Source organism: Canis lupus, chromosome 31 (assembly GCF_011100685.1).
Source record: "Canis lupus familiaris isolate Mischka breed German Shepherd chromosome 31, alternate assembly UU_Cfam_GSD_1.0, whole genome shotgun sequence".
NCBI lineage: Eukaryota > Metazoa > Chordata > Mammalia > Carnivora > Canidae > Canis > Canis lupus.
In genome coordinates this window covers 27,692,563-27,710,556 of record NC_049252.1, presented here as the reverse complement: position 1 = coordinate 27,710,556, position 17,994 = coordinate 27,692,563, and the positions used below count along the sequence as shown (strand labels likewise).

The 17,994-nt window shown below is 51.1% G+C and overlaps 1 protein-coding gene across 2 annotated transcripts in view; it reads left to right on the top strand.

The window, feature by feature from the left end:
• Positions 1-17,994, top strand: part of URB1 (URB1 ribosome biogenesis homolog) — a 70,437-nt gene that overhangs the window by 32,255 nt on the left and 20,188 nt on the right. For both annotated transcript variants that reach the window (XM_038581353.1, XM_038581354.1), the window contains 12 exons: positions 336-474; positions 1,263-1,433; positions 2,465-2,658; positions 4,676-4,915; positions 5,641-5,820; positions 7,241-8,096; positions 9,203-9,404; positions 10,103-10,289; positions 12,330-12,388; positions 13,991-14,184; positions 15,416-15,526; positions 15,989-16,052. In XM_038581353.1, coding sequence (XP_038437281.1) covers positions 336-474; positions 1,263-1,433; positions 2,465-2,658; positions 4,676-4,915; positions 5,641-5,820; positions 7,241-8,096; positions 9,203-9,404; positions 10,103-10,289; positions 12,330-12,388; positions 13,991-14,184; positions 15,416-15,526; positions 15,989-16,052 — 2,597 coding nt within the window. The remainder of the gene's footprint in view (positions 1-335; positions 475-1,262; positions 1,434-2,464; positions 2,659-4,675; positions 4,916-5,640; positions 5,821-7,240; positions 8,097-9,202; positions 9,405-10,102; positions 10,290-12,329; positions 12,389-13,990; positions 14,185-15,415; positions 15,527-15,988; positions 16,053-17,994) is intronic.

The window sequence follows — 17,994 nt, the reverse complement described above, 5'->3', positions numbered from 1 at the left end:
TTTATTTAATTGAGAGAGAGCATGTGTGCATGCGTGTGCGTCTGTGTCTCTGTGTGTGTGTGTGTATGTGTAGAGATGGGGGAGAGAGGTAGAAAAAATCTGAAGCACACTCCACGCTGAGTGCAGAGCCCAACACAGGACTTAATCTCAGGACTCTGAGACCATGACCTGAGTTGAAACCAAAGGCAGATGTTTAACTGACTGTGCCATTCAGGTGCCCCAGCTCTTCCCCTAATGTTACCAGTGACATTTTTGGGCATATTTTCATTTCATTTGTGACCATCAAAATGCTTTCTGCTCTGTTTTACTGACGTTATGACCATCTAAATGCCCAGGTTTTACTGACGTTGGTGGCGAATCCCTATTTATACACAGACAAAGCATCTGACTTTGTCCAGGAAGCCAGCACACTGCAGGCCACTGGGACGAAGCAGGATGCTGATGATGTCAGCATTCCCATCTCTCACATTGACGGTAGGTGTCACTGCCTCTTTGTGCACCTCGGGCTCCTGAGGATGGAGCCAGTGGTGTATCAGTGATGAAAATGAGAAAAATGAACATTGAAAATGAGAATTAATGTCTTACGCAGAGTTCAGACGTCTGTTCCTTTTAGTCAAAAGATCAGCCTACTCTGGAAGTGAAAATTGCCTTACTTGCTCATGATAACAGGGAGTATGTACAGAATCTATGTGCTGAGCTATTTTTATTTCTGCAGTGTTTCTTCTGTGCCAGGTGCTGATGGCAACTCTTCCTAAATCTATGTCCTGCAACCTTGTGAACCACCCTTGTGGCAGGAGTCCTCATCCTCATATTATACAGTGATAAGGCAGCTGAGGCACAGAAAGTTTAGGTAATTAGAGCAAATTCACATAGCTAGTCCATAGGAAAGTCAGGATTTGAATCCAGACACTGGCTCTGGTCTGTGCTTCAAAACCCTTATGCTTTCTTGCCTCTCAGATTCTGACTCACTTGCCTTGATATCCAGGTTGAGATTTTCAGGCTTCTTGGTGTCACTTGAGGAAACTTCAATCTCTTATCACCTAAGCTGGATATCCTGCATTTTGGCAAGGATCTTAAGATGTGATAGCTGATGTCCTCATCTGTTGAGAACAAGCTTCATATTAAGTCTTTTTCCCCAGAGAGGTTTAGCTTTTATGTTTTCTCTTTTACCAAACATTCTTTTATGCCTTCCTGTGGAGCTCTTTGCACTGGGGTCCTTCGGTGGCTCTTGCCTCAGGTTGACTGTCCCCTTGCGTCTTCAGATGTTCTCGACATGGTGGATGTCCTGGTGGAGGGCAGCGAAGGCTTGGATGAGGAAATTGGATTCCTACTGAATGAAGACATGATCCTGCTCACGTTCCCATTCAGTGCAGTGGTTCCTGCAGCCCTAGAAGCCAGAAATAAGTTGCTCCTTGGGACAGAAAGTGAAACAGGTACCCATGTGTTGTCAGGATCTTCTGGGTGCACCATCCAGCTGGGTCTCCGTGGGGTAGGAGGTGTGATTCTAGGGCCTCTGAAAATAATTGTTGAAAATCCAAGGCAACAAGGTTCAGACCCACCACCTTGATAGCTACCTGGCCTTTAGAGTTAAGCATGTACGGATAAGAATCTAGACGTTAGCTGGACTTCGGGGAAATTGGTCCTTTGAGGGATAAGTCTGTAGTAACGCATTTGCGTGGCTGTGCAGACAGACCCCTGCTAGGACATTGATGGTTTGTCCTCGATGTTTATTCTTGCTATCACAGTGCTAGAGTGTGAGTCTTTCGTACTTCCTGGGAGTTGCCAGAACCTAGAACCAAGCAAGTACTCATAGATGACAACGGTGTGATTAGTCAGGTTTGCTTAGGCTTTGCTGCAATAACAAGTAAGCCCCAACTTGTAGTGGTTTAATGAGTAAAGGTGTCTTTCTAGACCTTGTTGTAGTCCAATGCAGGTCACATTGCTCTTTTGGGTGATTGCCTGCCAGGAGGCAGCTCAGGGATCCTGGCACCTTGTAGCTATGCCATCTCAATGTATGATGATCTCAATGACCCTTCCAGGGTCACTCTGGAAGAGGAAGAGAGAGCAGATAGTTGAGCAGAGGCTGTTCTAGCCTTGCCTAGATGTGGCTAAAAAATCAGTCACTTGGTCCCAGGCTAACCACAGGGGCGGCCCATGGGCCCGGAACAAGAGATGGTTTGGTGGGCACCGAGCAAGTCTCAGCCCCAGGTAGTTTTTGCATCACTTCTTCTGTGCCTGGATCCCCACTTCCTGGCATCAAGACCTGAAGCCTGACTGTGTGTCACACATTTAATGAAACAGAACCTGGGTGAGCTCTGCAGTGATCACACCTGCCTTCCAGTGTGTTTACCTGACCCCTTGTGGAATTGGCATGAATTTTGCTGAGTGTGGAATGCGTATGGGAGTTGGTGTTATTGATGAGTGATCCCAGCAGGCCTCCCTCATGCATCTCATTCCCTTGCAGGAGAGAGCATCGTGGTCTATCTGATGACCGTGCTGACAGATCTCCTCCATACCCAGAGAGACCCTCTGGCTCTGTGTCTGCTGCTTCAGGCTTATGACAAGTTGGAGCCTCCAGTCCCACCTTGCTGCCACCAGCTGGCCCGGTTCCACAGATACTACAGCCGCTGGATCCCAGAGCCAGCCCGAGAGGCCTCGGTGAGCTGCGGCATCACTGCTCCTTGGAAACCAGGCCTTTCCCTAGAAAATCCCGAGGTGACTTCAGTGGGTCACTCTGCCTGTGCCCCAGCTCTGTAGCTTTACAGCTCCTCGGTTTCCAGGAAGAAATGTGTTAACCTTCTGATTTCCCTGCACAAGAGAAGGAGCTTAGTGGTGTCACTGCTGCTCAGCTGATAGGATGGAGCGTGGATGATTCGGTGATGCAGTGGAATTGAATTTCCCGCTGACAGGATGGTTGCCTCATCAGGTGCCAGCTTCAGGGAGGGAGGAAGTTGCCTTTTCTCCTTGTCAGATCATCTGGCATACCCAGTTCTGGCCTTCTTCAACGGGCCTTAGCTTGCCCCTGGCAATACGGCTCAGCTGTCAGACCAGGCCCTAGTGGGCCTTAGCAGTCTCCATTCTAGGAAGACTGAGAAAATGAAACAAAGAATCCTCTTCAGGTGGGGACTATATCCTTCTAATGGGGTGCTGCAGGTCTGGCCCCAGTGCAGAGAATTTACAAATGTTAGGGGCAGGGGCGAAGAAATTAACTTTGTGGTGTGTGTTTTGTGTATGCATTGGATTTTAGCTGTTCTTGAAAAAGCAGGTGGCTCGGGCCCTCTGTCTTGTGATACCTGTAGCTGCCGCTTACGGTGGTGCTGAGGATACTATGTGTATTTTAAGTCATTCCTCACAGCAACTCCGAGAAGGTGGTCAGGACTTTCTGGGTTCATTACACACATGAGGAAACTGAGGCACAGCGTGGTTCCAGCATTAGGCAGCAGTGGAAGTGGGGGGTCAGGATCCCACCTAGGCCGTGGGCTCTAGCATCCACACCCTTCCCGGCCACTGCCACCTTCCTCCGCTGGCTAGCCTGTGGTTCAGACTTGGTGGTGGTCTTTCAGAGCCCAGAGGAAGCGTCACAGTTCAGGGCTGCACCGCATGGGTGCTGGAAGGCAGGTATCCACTTTGTTGAGTAGGTCCCAGCAGTGCTTCTCACCCTCCAAGGAGTACCACCCACAGTCTCTGGGCCCCACGCTCAGTGGGTTCAGTTCAGCACCTCTACCTCAGGCTCTGGGGTTTGGCCTCTCCGGGCGGTGCCCATGCAGTGCTGCTGCTGGTCCAGGGACCCCACCCGGAGCCCTGCTGCCTTTCCAGACACGTGCAGCCTCGTTTCCTTGGCCTTGGGAGTGTTTGGAGTTAAAGTAATGAAAGGCATGTGGGGTCATTAGAGAAGGCAGCATGGAGATTGTTGTAGAAGTAAGCAACTTCGGTTTGAGGTGGAATTCCAGAAATTTGTCTTCATTCTGTCCACTGTCTTGTTAGCCTCCCAACAAGGTTCTCTGAGCGAGGCTCCCGGGGAAGGCCTTTGGAGGCCATGCAGCTTAGCAAGCTGGCTCTGTCCCGGCTGCAATCTCCCAGTTTCCAGTGATGAATCCTCTTTTTTTTTTTTTTTTTTTTTTCAAAGATTCTATTTATTTGAAAGAGAGAGAGAACAAGCACAAGTGGGGGAGGAGTGGGAGTGGAGGAAGAAGCAGACCCCCGGCTGAGCATAGAGCCTGCTGTAGGGCTCAATCCCCGGACCCTGAGACCGTGACCTGAGTCAAAATCGAAAGTCAGACGGGCACTGGGGGTTATTCTGTATGTTAGTAAATTGAACACCAATAAAAAATAAATTAAAAAAAAAATTGGAAAAAAAAAAAAATCGAAAGTCAGATGCTTGGCTGCACAGCGACTCTTCTGAGTGAAGTGTCTGTCCCACGCAGCTCCAGTCGCAGCGTCTGTTCCCCAGCGTGTGTGGACACCTTCCTGGTCCACTGCTGTGTTGACGGCCTCTAGGAATGTCCATGTAACTGAAAACATTAGGGCTTAATTTAAAGTAAACCGCCACGTGGTCACATATTTTTTTAGTAATAGGATGAGACAGCGAACTGTTGCTTTGTCGTGAACATCCCCCTGTACCTGTCTTTGCAGACTGTGGTTCTCACCTGTGGTTGTTTGTCTTTCCTCCTCTCAGGGCTTTCTCAGCCTCCCCAAGCCCCTTCAGACACCAGGCAACCTTGGTCCCCAGGGCCCTCCCGCCACCTCCTTCGCCACCCTGCTGCAGACAGCCTACGAGAGCGAAGGCTCACTCCTGGACGAGCAGGTTCAATCACAGCTGCGGGCGGCCCTCCAGCACATCCCGATGCACCAGGTCCTGCGCTCGGCGAAACACCTGCTGCTCTACGTCAGGAGCACTGTGGAGAGCTTTGGCCAGGTCCGCACCACTCCTGCCTCACCCTGCAGCCCCCACACGTTTTCACCACTCTGCCCCCAGGGTGGCCCCCTCTGAGTCGGGCCCAGACTGCATGATGGTGTTGATAGAATCCTGGAGTCTCGTCACCCTGTTGCACACGAAGGGACTTGGTGATGTGACACCTGCAGGGCACCCACTCCGCCCCCGTCCCCCCCCACCCCACCCCAACACACACACAGGGAGCCCAGGCTGCTAGTTCACTCCCTGCTCCACTCTGCTGGGCTGCTTCTCCTCCCTGGAACAGATGTACGCAGGTGACTTTAGCACTCATTTCCTGCGGGCCTCACTCGGAGGCAGCATGGCCAACCGTGTTGCTGGGGCAGCTATCAGGCAGGGCCCTTCCAACAGCAGCCTGGATCAGTGCACTGCCAGACCCACTGTCTTTCCTAAGTTTGAATTTAGTAGAGTTCCTTGGTGGGCTTTCCATTCCTGGTGTGGTTTATAGCATGTTAGTTTGGGTTTCCCTCATCTTGGTCAAAGTAAACCTGCACACTTCATCAAGATTTAGGGCGCACACCATACGGAGAAAGGATTTTGAGGTTATTGGTGTTTTATAAGGAGTTGCCACTCTAGCGTGCCTCCCTCCTCAGTCCTTATTTCTGGTAACATGGCAGCTTTTGGGCACAGAGGGAGTCGGTGATGACCGTTGTGACTGTGAGCCCTTCCCTGGCCTCTTGTCCTCACAGCTGGGCCGAAGTACAGGGCCTGCCCTCCTGCAGCTCCTCCTGGATCTCCTCAGGTGCCTGGTCGTCCACTGTGTGCAGCTGGATGCAGAGAACCAGCAGAAATGCCAGGCTGCCCAGGCTGAGGCTGACCTCTTTTTGGACATGGAGTCCATGGCCTCGCTGGAGCTGGCCAGTGACAAGGTACTGCTGCCCTTTTTCCGTGGGTCTCCTTCCTGTTAGCCTTTTCCTGTACACTCTCAGACCCTGGCTTTCCCTCTGCTTCTGCTCCAAGACGACGTGTGCGTTGTAGGCAAATAAAGAAACATAGAACCCTGTGGAGGAGACACTGGAAACACCTCCGACCCCTGCACCCACAGAAAAGCTTGGTGTCATTTGGGTGTGTAGCTCTTCACCTGTTTCTCTGCTCCCACTTGCCCTCCCCTGTGAGCAGTTTCTCTTACACCGGGGGACATGTGAGCACCTGGAGAGACAACAGGGGACACTTTCCTTTTGGGCAGTTGCAGTCTGTGTTGGACGAAGGCTGGGGAGTGGGTATGGCTGGCTAATCAGTTCACCCCGAGAACTTGTGGCTCTGGGTGGAAGCCCCTCCCCTGCTGTGAACCACCGAGCCACTGTAGATTTGGGCCAGGGTGCATCGCTCACCGTCTGCCACTTTCCCTGGTTTCCTGGGCTTGGGAAGCAGCCACGTTCATGTCTCACTCCTAATGGACATCCTTCTTCCTTTGACCTCGGGCTTGACTTTCTGGGAGGTGTCTATGGGTGCAGGACCACCTGTTAGCTGTTTGGTAGGTGGTGGGGGGGTGGGCAGCAAGGCAGTGCTAACAGGAAATTGTGCTTCTCTGTTGGAAGGTGTGACAGGCTCTTCTTTCCTTACCTGACAAGTAAATGAGGAGAATGTATTCCCGTCCCTGGGGACTGGTGTCACTTCATTGGCTAGGAATTGTGTTCTGCACAGCTGCTTAGAACGGCTGGATCAGATTAGTTTCTAATCTAGCAAGGGCGCTCGGCCGCTTTCTGCTCCATGGCTTAAACACGGTGCTGGGGCAGAGCTAGTTCCCCGGGGTTGCTCAAGGCTCAGCCTCCGCCCGCGTGCTATCTTCAGTTCCGGCTCGTGGGCTCGCACAGCAGCTTGATTCCCAGACACAGGGTCTCTCCCACACTGATCACGCTGCTCCGTACTCAGGAGAAACCCACATTCCTCAATCGGATTGATGTTGGAGGGCAGGGCTGCTAAGCAGAAACCAGATGATTGATCTTCAACACGTTTTGATGTTTCTGCGTAGCCCATCCCCTGGCGGAGAGCAGTTTTGTTGTATAGTAAATTCATTCAGGCTGAATTCGTCAGACACCTGTCAGTCTGGGTGGGGCACTGGCCAAGCCAAGGTCCAGCTGTCACAGTCACCTGGGGAGGTGATGCACTACAGTCAGGTCATAGCTTGGCCTGGGCTTGGGTTGGGGTTCTGTGGGGCACCCCTGAGAGGGGTGTCAGAACTCAGGCTTGAGGATGGAGTGGCTTAGGAATGCTATTTTCTGCCCTCCATCCTACTCCCTGCTGGCCCTGGGCCGTGTGTGAGCTCTGTGCCTTGTCACTGTATTTCAGACGCTGGAGGAGGTGCTAGTGGCCATCCTCAGACACCCCACACTGGAGGGCTGGTACCTGGCCCTGGAGCAACAGGCCCTTCCTCCGCACACCCTCAGCCCCATCCTTGTGAAACTCCTGGCAGCCCGCCTCAGCGCAGGGGTCCTGCAGCTACTGATGGCAAGTGCCCCGGTCCTCCAGAGCATTGGTCAGCGGGGCCTCCTGGCCAGGTACTCGGAGGCCATTACCCAGAGCGTGTTGAAAGAGCTGCGAAACAGGAGGGCGGCCCCGGCCACGTCACCACCAAAGACCCTCCCGCAGCTGGAAGCCCTGCAAGGACTGCATCCCTACATGGAGGGCGCCCAGCTCCACGAGGTCATCCTGGCCCTGCTGAGGCTGCCTGAGGCCCAGCTGGTGACCCAGCGACCCACAAAGTCTCCCCAGAAGGAGAGACATCTGAACGCTCTTGGCAAGACCCTGGTCCAGCTGTTGACTGGCAGCACCCAGGACCAGCTGCAGAGCAACGAGCTCCTGTGGGCTTCCGAGTTTGTGAAAGGCCTGGGGGCTCTGCTCCCCACATTGGCTGTGGACGAGCTGGATGCCGTATTCCTCCATGCTCTGCAGAGAGAGCCCACACTGGCCCCCGCGGTCCGGGCAGACCTGCTCGACAACTGCCTGGCCCGGCGGTCGCAGCCTGCGCTCAGCGTGGCCACCCTGCTCGTGCGGCTGAGCTGCACCCACCTGCTGCGGTTCGAGCTGTGGTGCGGGCGGCCCGGCGCGGGGGTCTGCCTCCAGGAGCACCTTGATGACTTCCTCCCCGTCGTCCACGTGTACCTCCAGGGCAGGACCCAGGGCCGCTTTGCACGCCTGGCAGGAGGTACGGAAATTGGAGGCTTTGGGCAGCTGGGCATGTGAGTCTGGGGCGGAGGAGGTGGGATCTGCAGGTCCCTTTCTACACCTGTACCTTCCACATTTGGGACGTGGTGAGGTTCTGTCTCTCCTCCAGCCACGGACCCAGCTCGGGAGATGGAGAAAGAGGAGGGATTCGGCCTGTGGTTTGAGATGCTGCCCTGATGCTCCTGTCTACCCTGAGCCCCCCACTGGAAGCTGGGAGGGGTGGACTGACAAAGGGTCAGCTCTGGGGCAGGGGAGGCATTAGGGTGACTGTCCTTCGTCTTGTCCCATTGTCCCCTCCAGAAGGAGGGTCGGTGCATTGACGCTGAGTCAGGGCAGCTTGGGCCCAGCCCTCTTCTTCTACCTGTAGGGTTTCAGGTCTGAGGCACTTTGTGACCACCTGAAGTCTACTTTAATCCTCTTTATCGTGTGTGTGAATGGTGGTTCACTCACCGCTTTGCCTTTGTGTGTCGTGACTTCACACCAGTGACAATAGATACTTTAAAAAGTCTTAAAATTTAAAAAAAATAAAAATAAAAATAAAAAGTCTTAAAATTTTTTTTATTTATTTCTTTTAGAGAGATAGAGAATCTCAAGCAGACTCCCCACCGAGTAGGGAGCCTGATGTGGGGCTCTATCTCACAACCCTGAGATCATGACCCGAGCCGAAACTAGTGGTTGGCCACTTCACCCACTGAGCTGCCCAGGCGCCCCCTCTAGTGATTCCTGGTGCACATCTTCTGACAGGCCCCCCTGGTTCCTGTGCCTTTGGGGCACAAATCCCGAGTCCAGAGTTTTGGTACTCACAGTCCCATTACCAGCTTTGAGCAAGGCGTTAGGCACAGGAGGATTGACTGACAAGAGGTGACCAGTGGCGTGCTGGTCAGTGGTTAACAAACTGGCCTTGCCTCTGTCAGTCTCCATGACATCCGTGCTCCTGCCCAGGCCAGGAGCTACAAGTGTGACCAGCTACAAGTGTGACCTCAGCCAGTCAGGATTCCTCCAAGTTAGCCAGGGGCTCTGTAAGCTGGTACATGCTGGGCCTGGCACAGCAGTGTGTGACTGTCTCTCCTTCTCGTCTCTACCTAGTGTCCTCTGCTGTCATTCCTGTGTTGAGGAAGGCCCTTTGGAGACAGCTGCAGACCAGGCTGCTCAGCACAGATGGGCCCCCAGAGTCTGGGCTGCATCAGGAGGTCCTGGCCCAGCTGGTCCCCTTTGCAAGAGCCAAGGACCTTGCTGCCCTCATGGCCCATCTGCCCGGCTTGCTTCAGACTCCAGGCAGGCACAAGAGGTATGAAGGCTTAGATCGCTGGGTGGCCATTCCCCTTTCCACTTCACTTTTCCCTCTAGTTTTTACAAAATGGTGAGAATTTGCTGTGCTGCTGTGGTGACAGTCGGTGAGAAAGCACTTCCTACAAGAAGTCTTCCAGCCGTCCTGCCTGGAGCAGGCACGTCTCCAAGAGTGGATGGTTGGGTCAGATTCCCTGAGAGCAGCAGTTCTCAACCAGGGGTGGCTTTGCACCCTCCCGGGCACAGTTGGCAACATCTGACATTTTATATTGTCATGATGGGGTGGCGGGGGGTGGGGGGTTTCTGGCATCTAGAGGGTGAAGGCCAGGGGTGCTGCTAAATATCTTATTATGCATAGGACTGCCCTCCCTTCCCCCTGAAAGAATAATCTGGCCCAGCGTGTCAGTAATACTGACCCTGAGACAGTCTAATTTAGGCAAAGTCTGGATAACAAATTTTTGTTTCTGGTTAAATAATAATTGTTTCCTGGTTAAATAATAATTGTTTCCTGTAATTGTAAAAATGCTGGTATATCTGCTGGAGCAAGGAAGCCAGGGCAGCCTGGGACTCCGTGCTTGGGTGCTGAAGGGGGGCAGGACCAGGGCATCTGCCCCAATGGCCCACTGTAATGTGAGCTACTCAAAAGCTGGAGGGATTTAGGCCATCGCCTGACTCTGTGCCTCTTGTCTTCTGCTGCAGTTGGAGTGTGGCCGACTCTGTCTCTGCAGTCCTGGAAGGGTCGGCACAAGAGCTGCGTGCCTGGAGAAGGACTCTGCTGGACTCCTGTGTGAAATGGCTGATCGTGTCTTTCAGTAGTGGCCAGCTGGACCACAACAGTGCCCAGGATGAAGAGAGGCAGATGCTGCTGAGATTTAATGAGCTGTTGGTAGGTGTCTCTCCTTTTCTTAGAGAGCCTGATTACACTTTTAAGGGAAAGCGTGGACTAGGCAGACCAGAATTCACAGATGTGCTCCAAGAACTAGTGGGAGATGAGTGGGGCTGTGTCCGGGAGGCAAAGTGACAGGCGGGGGGCAGGTCCTAAAACCATGTGCCACCGTCTTCCAAGGATGGATATTGGATTTTGTCAAGTGCTTTTTATACTTCTACCAAGATAGTTTATGGTTTTGTTTTTTTAAGTCTGTTAATATGACTTACATTCATTAATTTTTGATCGTTAAAAGTAACTTTATGTTCCTGGGATGTACCTGCTTGATTAGTCTTCTCATAGTGTTGGATTTGATGTGCTAATATTTCATATTATGAATCTTTCCATCTATGTGCAGGTGGGATATTTGTTTTCTTTGTAATTTTATTTTCTAGCAGTCTTTCTTTGCCTGGTTTTAGGATCAACTCAGAGTGAGTTGGGAAGCGTTTCAATCCAGGTTTTGTATTTCCTGTAGCATTTTAAAGTGTTGCTTTAGTGTCTTCTGGCACGCCTTGGACTCGATAAAAATCTGTCATTCTTTATTTTCCTACCTTAGGTCTTTTTTCCTTACATTGTTTAAAACAACATGATCATGATGTGCCTCAGAATAGTTTTCTTTAAGATTCTTACGTTTGGGGTTCACGGAACTTCTTGCCGCTATTAGCCTAGAGCTGTCGTAAGATTTGGAAATATTCAGCTCTTATATTTGGTCATTATTCCCTTTTATTCAAGTGTCTTTTTTTTTTTAATTCTTCACAAAAATAACATCCTGAAGCATATGAGTTGCTCCTTAGTGCATGATGTAAAATTGCAGTAAAAATTAGAGTCTGTGACTTGTGTTTAAACTCTGGACCCAAAATTTAAAAAGTAATCCTGACGAGAACAACCCCAGGTGACAGTTGTATGATAAATAGATTGGTAGGTTAGAGATCAAGCAGCGTGCTTACGTTGTATTAAGAGACTTTATAATCTCTATCTCAGCTTTAATTCCTTGTGCCACAGGTTTGTGCATTCAAGGCTCCTAGGAGCCCAAACATGGCAGAAGTGGGGGGTGCAAGGAACACCCCTGAGATCTAGAGAGAGCAGAGTGTAGAGGAGGGTGCTGGGCCTTCCCGTGTGGCCCCTCACCTAGCAGGCTGGCTTGCTGGCTGATGGCGGGCTGTGCCCTTCAGGGATTTGTGCTCCGGGCACGCCGTCTGCCTTGCCTTCCACAGCTCCTTTTCTCTCTCTCCTTTTTCCCGTCTCTCATAGATGTCATGTTTCCAGGGTGGTTTTAGGTTCGCAGCAGAGCTGAGCAGACAGTACAGAGTTCCCCTGTGCCCCCCCTCCCCATCCCCAGGCCCACACAGCCCCCTACTCTCGGCCCACCTCACCAACCCTTTTAACTGAGGACTCATTTTCACGTGAAATCCAGTCTGTGTGTATGTGTGTGTGTGAGAGAGAGAGAGACATACAAGCTCCTAAGTGTACAGTTTAGTGTTGACAAGTGCATAGACCCTTGTGCCCACACTCCCATCAGAGATTGTCATCATCCCAGAAGGTCCCCTTCCCTCCAGAGCACCCACCCCTCTGATATAACTTAGCACCATATTTGGAGATTTTCTCTGCATCAGTGATGGGATCAGCATTGTCTCTGCTGGTGGTGCAGAGGTCATCCCCCAGGGATGCGCTGTCCGGTGTTGAAGCCATATGTGGCTGGCCCTGTGCGTGCTGCAGGCCGCTGGTGCCCTCGGAAATGGTGGGCAAGGGAAAGAACAGGACTTCAGGGAGTTTTCTCCTGCTCCTTTAGTGGTCGTAGACACGCTAATGAAATGACAGAGCTGCTAGCAGAAATAATAAAATGATTTTAAAAATTGAAGAAAGAAACAACCACTTGCTTTCGTGGGTCGCTTAGGTAACTATATTCGTGTTTCCTGAATAGCTGTAATTCAAGTTCTGTATTCTCTGTTTTAAATGTATTGAAGAGGTCCCATGACTATTTCTTGCTTATTTTATTCACAGAGTTCCCTTAATGAAGTTGATCCTGGCGATTGGCAGAAATTTGTGAAGACTGGACTCAAGTAAGTCCGTTTCATCCTCTCGCTGTGACTGGGTAGGGGGTGTGCATGTCCGATGCAGAGCCAGACTTGTTAGCATATGAGCATGGCGTTGGGGGTGGGGGTGGGGCCTCTGCCGCTCCTGTGTTGGGGATGACAAGCTGCAGAAGGCCAGAGAGCTGGATGATTTGCCTATTAACATGGGGTCTGCTTCTGGATCTTAGAGCCTTTAAAAAATGAAATACGTTTTAGAAACCAGATGCACACAGAGAATCCTGCTGTAGCGCCCAGATTTAATAAGCACTGACAGCTTCCTGTGTTTGCCTGGTTTATTCTCCTTCCTCCCCTTCAAGCATCACTTTCCTGAGGTCAGGCTTTGTCACGGCTGTGGGCCTTTGCCTACTTTGGTTGCGTGCCAGCCCTAAACAGCGTGTCTCTAAACAGCAGTGACGTTATTTCAGTCGGCTTCACATTCTGTACAAATGTATCACATTATGTGCCCCCCCCCCTTTTTTTTTTGCACTGAAGTGTTTTTGACTCAGGCTGATACACACAGATCTCAGCCCATTTGTTTTTGCTGCAGGGCTGGTGGCGGGGAGGGGGGCAAGCCTGTTTCCTGACTACACCGCAGTTTATACAGCCAGCCTCCTGCTGGTGGACATCTGCCTCCCTCCCTCCCATGCCCGCAGTGAGGGCTGCTTGGCTCTCAGTGCCCCGTGCCAGGTTTTCTCAGGGAGGGCCATTCACTGGCACTAAGTGTGGGCACAGCTTCAGTCTGGCTAGATTTTTAATTTTCTCTCCAAAGTTTCTGAGCTAACCTAACACATCTTTTCCCTATACCTCCCTGGCTGTTTAGAGTCAGACTCTTCGGTGTTCAGCAACCAGGTAGTCACAAAACGGGCTTTCATTGTGCCTATCATTTTCATTTTCCTGGTCAGGCACCACCTTGAAACAGAGAAAAATACTCACCTTGCCTAAGAGGAGAGAAAGGTGAGAAGGAGGGTCACAGATAAATGACCACCAGTGATCACCATCACGAAATGGTGACATTTCTTTCAGGCTTTGGTTTGTATTTCTAGAATGCCCACTATATGCTAAGTGATTCTCAACATTATTCACATATGACTGGAAAGCTGCTACGTTCAAGAACCTGATGCTTTCATTCCTTCAGTGGATTTATGGGGGGCTTAAAACAGAAGGCCTCCGAACCACTGGGTGGGAGTTCTGAGTTCTGAGTAGCTGGAAATAAGGAAGGAGGGAGGCTGACCTGGCAAGGTATGCTGAGCAGTGAGGGTCATCTTGATTCAGGCTCGGCTGTTCTGCTGCCTCCTCGCACTTTAACAAAACAGGAAGTTTGTTTGGTGTTCATCCTGCAGGGAAATGTGTCCCCTCCCTGTTTTCAGAAATGCCCCCCTGTGACAGGTGGGTGGCTAGGTGCGTGATAAAGCAAGGGTCCCACAGCAAAATCGAAACAGGTAGACAGAAACGCACTGTCATATTCTCATCTTTGTGGTGTGTTCGAAGTTTTTCTTAATAAGATGCCAAGAAAAAGGTTTTTTTATCGTCTCCTGCGAAATAAAACTTCCCCGTCTGAAGATCTTTCCCCCTTCGATTCTTGCCTCCTAGATTTCGGTATCAGGACCACGCATTTTTAAAGGCCCTCCATGCTGCCATACAGCACCTATATCTTCCCGAAAACTCCATGTGCTCACAGCTTATCCAGCTTCCGCTGGTCCACATGATGCTCACACAACATTCTCTGTTTTTGCCAACTCTCCTGAAGTCTGAAGAAGAGGAAGGCCCAGACAATCAAGTGAAAGGTGACCCCCTCTCCTCCCCAGCCTCCCATTTCAGGGGCAGATTTTATGTCCTGACTTGTGAAGCTAGCTATACACTGAGGTTTCACACCTCTGTGTTTTCAGAGCTAAGGAAGCTTTACCAAAATGGCATTAGGATATTTTGTTTCTATTAAATCAAAGCTCAAAAAGTGTTTCCTCTGACCTGGGGCCAAGCAGCAAATACAGACCTCTTTTCAGAGTCTGTTCTGGCTTCCAGAAGTTGTGTGTGAGGTCTTAACTGCCCTATTGTGGTAAAGTGCTAAAATCTGGGAATTAGGGGAAGTTCGGCTGCCCTGAGAAAAGTTGTTTAGTTGTGTGAAATGCTTTAATGAGAAGATCGAAACCTTCCTTTATCAAGGGCGAAGAGTTCAAATGTCCCCGCTGGTAGTTCCCTGCCAGGAAGCTCTCTGAAAGCCCAGGTTCTGAAAGCTCTACCCCTAGTTGGTTCTGTGGGGTTAGTTTCAGCACCATGCTGCTGAGCTTGGTATAGGCTGCGGGAGAGTTCAGAGGAGATGGTCTGTAGGGTCCAGTCGTCTTGAAGCCATTGCTCTGTTTAGGAATAGGATTAACATGCTCAGACCCGGTAGAAATCCCCATGGGGTCGGTGTGTAAATGGATTGCTCGACTGAAGAGAACTATCCCCCAAGTTCCTGGTGTGGGTGGTAGGAAGACCAGAAGGGCCCGCCCTGTATTTAGGCAGGAGCAGAGGGAGATTAGACTCTTGGCTGACACAGTCATGGGGAAGACGCTTAGGTGCTGAAATCTGTGGTGGCCTAAGACTTGGGAGGGGGAGTGAAGAGAGTGATGACAGCCTGGCCGAAGACCTGGGGAGGGAGATGACTGTGAACATGGGCTTCTTTTAAAAAAGGAAAAAGATAACTCTGGGAAACGAACAAGGGGAGGTGGAAAGGGAGGTGGGCGGGGGGTGGGGGTGACTGGGTGATGGACACTGAGGGGGGGCACTTGATGGGATGAGCACTGGGTGTTAAGCTATATGTTGGCAAATTGAACACCAATAAAAATAAAAAATAAGTAAAAATAAAAATAAAAAAAGGAAAAAGAGGGACAAGGCACAGTCTAAAGACTGGTATTGTTCAGAGAAGAATATTTAAGCATTTAAAAGTTCCCCGAAGTGCTTCCTCCTCTACTTCTATTCTCTCCGTGTGCATATCCCCCTGCACTGCTGTGTGTTTCAGTGTTATTTTCCTTCCAGAAGCGCTGGTGGACCTGATGTCGGTGGTGGTGAAGTTGTGTCCTTCTGTCTGTGAAAGCAGCCATTTTGCGGTGCTTCTGGGGGCCTATGGTGCCACTCTCAGCGTGCTGGGTAAGGGTGTGAGGACTGAGTGATATATGCCTGGGGAGTGTGAGGGGACCAGGCGGGCAGTGTGACCAGGGAGTCTGAGGGGACCAGGCAGGCAGTATGAGTCTGGCAGGGAGTCTGAGGGGACCAGGTGGGCAGTGTGGCCAGGGAGTGTGAGGGGACCAGGTAGACAGTGTGACCGGGGGGTGTGAGGGGACCAAGTAGGCAGTGTGACCAGGGGGTGTGAGGGGACCAGGCAGACAGTGTGACCGGGGGTGTGAAGAGACCAGACAGGAGTGTGACTGCGGAGTGTGAGAGGACCAGGCTATATGCCACGAAGTGTAAAGAGACAAGGCAAGTGGTATAACCAAGGGGTGTGAGGGGACTGGGCAGTGTGACCAGGAAGTATGAGCCCAGGTGGTGTAACAGGATGGAAGGAGGCTATGAGGGGTTCAGCTTTCTAAATGGACTTGATTTGACTTGTAGACCAGAAGATTTTACTTCTTCTCCGGGCCTATGAACAGAACAACCTCAGCCTCGTGAACTTCAGGTGAGGTTGGGCTTGGAGGTGTGAGCAGCAGGCTTTGAAGCTGTTACCTCGGACTGAGGGAGTGTGTTCCACACAGCAAACTCCCCAAATTTTCCCTCATACCTTTTTGATTCTTGAGGAGAGGGTGGTGTGGATGGAGCTCCCCTAGCTCACACACCAGCTCCCGTGGAAAGCTTGGCCTCACGGTCTCAGGATGGTCCTTTGGCAGGGGGCTGCGTTGTCAGGGTGGCCCTCCCCTCCTGGTTGTCCTAGAACTGCCCCACCCTCATTTCCAGCTGGAGTGTCTAGTTTAGTTGATTTTTCTGAAAGTCCTTTTTCTCACTATTTACTTTGGACAGGAGTGACTTTGACGGGGTGCTGCTGGGGAGAGGAGTGAGGGGCAGACTGGATTTTAAGGGATGTTCTCTCTGCCTCTCCGGGCACGCACACACTGTGTCTGTCTCTGGACCTGTTTCTGTCCGAATGTGTCTTTCTTGTCTGCTTCTCTGTCCGTCCCTCCTGGGTTCTTAGCACAGCCTGGGCCTGAGGGGCCGAGATGGGTGCCTTCCCCTATGGGCCCTGCCCCCCCCCACCAGGGTCGGGCCTAACGGGACTTTTGTCCGATGTGCTATTCATGGAAAGCAGCTTAGATGCTCTGGGCTACCCTAGTGTCGCCTTTTCTCCTTGTCATTAGGGCCAGCCCCCAACACCTACCCAGTACGTTCATGAAGAAGAGTTTGGTGCGTTAAGGCAGAAAGTGAGTGAACTGGGCCAACATAAATAGTTCAGGAGGACTCTGCAGGGAGGAGAAAAAATAATTTTCATGGCGGAATACTTCTTTTTAAAGATAAAAGCTGTATTAGCCAAAGAACCACCCGCCCCCTGCAAAGAAAAAGAACATTTTCTATCTCTTGAGGATGTGCAGATTATGAATAGCCGTTCTTTCCCTTCCCCTTATGAGCTGGCCTCCCCCTACTGCTTTGACATTGGTGCTGTGTCAGCTGTACCCTTTCTGGAGTAAACAGACCATGTGTCCGTAAAGGAGAACAAAGCGGAAACAGTCTCTCAGTGAAGAAAGAGCCGTTTCAGCCGCTGTCTCTGAGAGTTGAAGACAGTTGAACCGGGCTGCCCAGACGGGTCAGAGTTGGTTGTGGGAGGAGCGGGAGAGCGGAGGTGGTGCCCACAGGACTCCGTACAGCCGAGAACAGAAGAGTCTCCTCAGTCAGCCTGCATGTCACATCCATTTCCACCCCTGGAGTAGCGGAAACTCTGCTTTCCAGCACATGGAAACTCTGTGGACGGCCGGTGGAAGGATCTGCCACCAGCGGACAGGGCCCCATCGACGGGTGTCTCCAGTCTGTCAGCTGCTTGCCTGCTTCCCCACTGGGGAACAGCCTCCTGAAGAGGCTGATTTATATTTTGACTTGAGTGACTCTTACTGACCTGCATAGAAAGAAGTATTTATTTATTTATTTATTTATTTATTTATTTATTTATTTATTTATTTTAAAGATTTTATTTATTTATTCATGAGAGGCACAGAGAGAGGCAGAGACACAGGCAGAGAGAGAAGCAGGCTCCATGCAGGGAGCCCGATATGGGACTTGATCCCGGGCCTCCAGGATCATGCCCCAGGCTGAAGGCAGGCACTAAACCACTGAGCCATCCAGGGATCCCCAGAAGTCTGTATTTAGAATTTGGTTTATTTATTTATTTTTTTAAAAGATTTTATTTATTTATACATAGAGACAGACAGAGAGAGAGAGAGAGAGGCAGAGACACAGGCAGAGGGAGAAGCAGGCTCCATACAGAGAGCCTGACGTGGGACTCGATCCAGGGTCTCCAGGATCACACCCTGGGCTGCAGGCGGCGCCAAACCGCTATGCCACCGGGGCTGCCCTAGAATTTGGTTTAGAAGGTTTTTGTTTGTCTGTTTGTTTGTTTTAAGATTTTTATTTGTTCA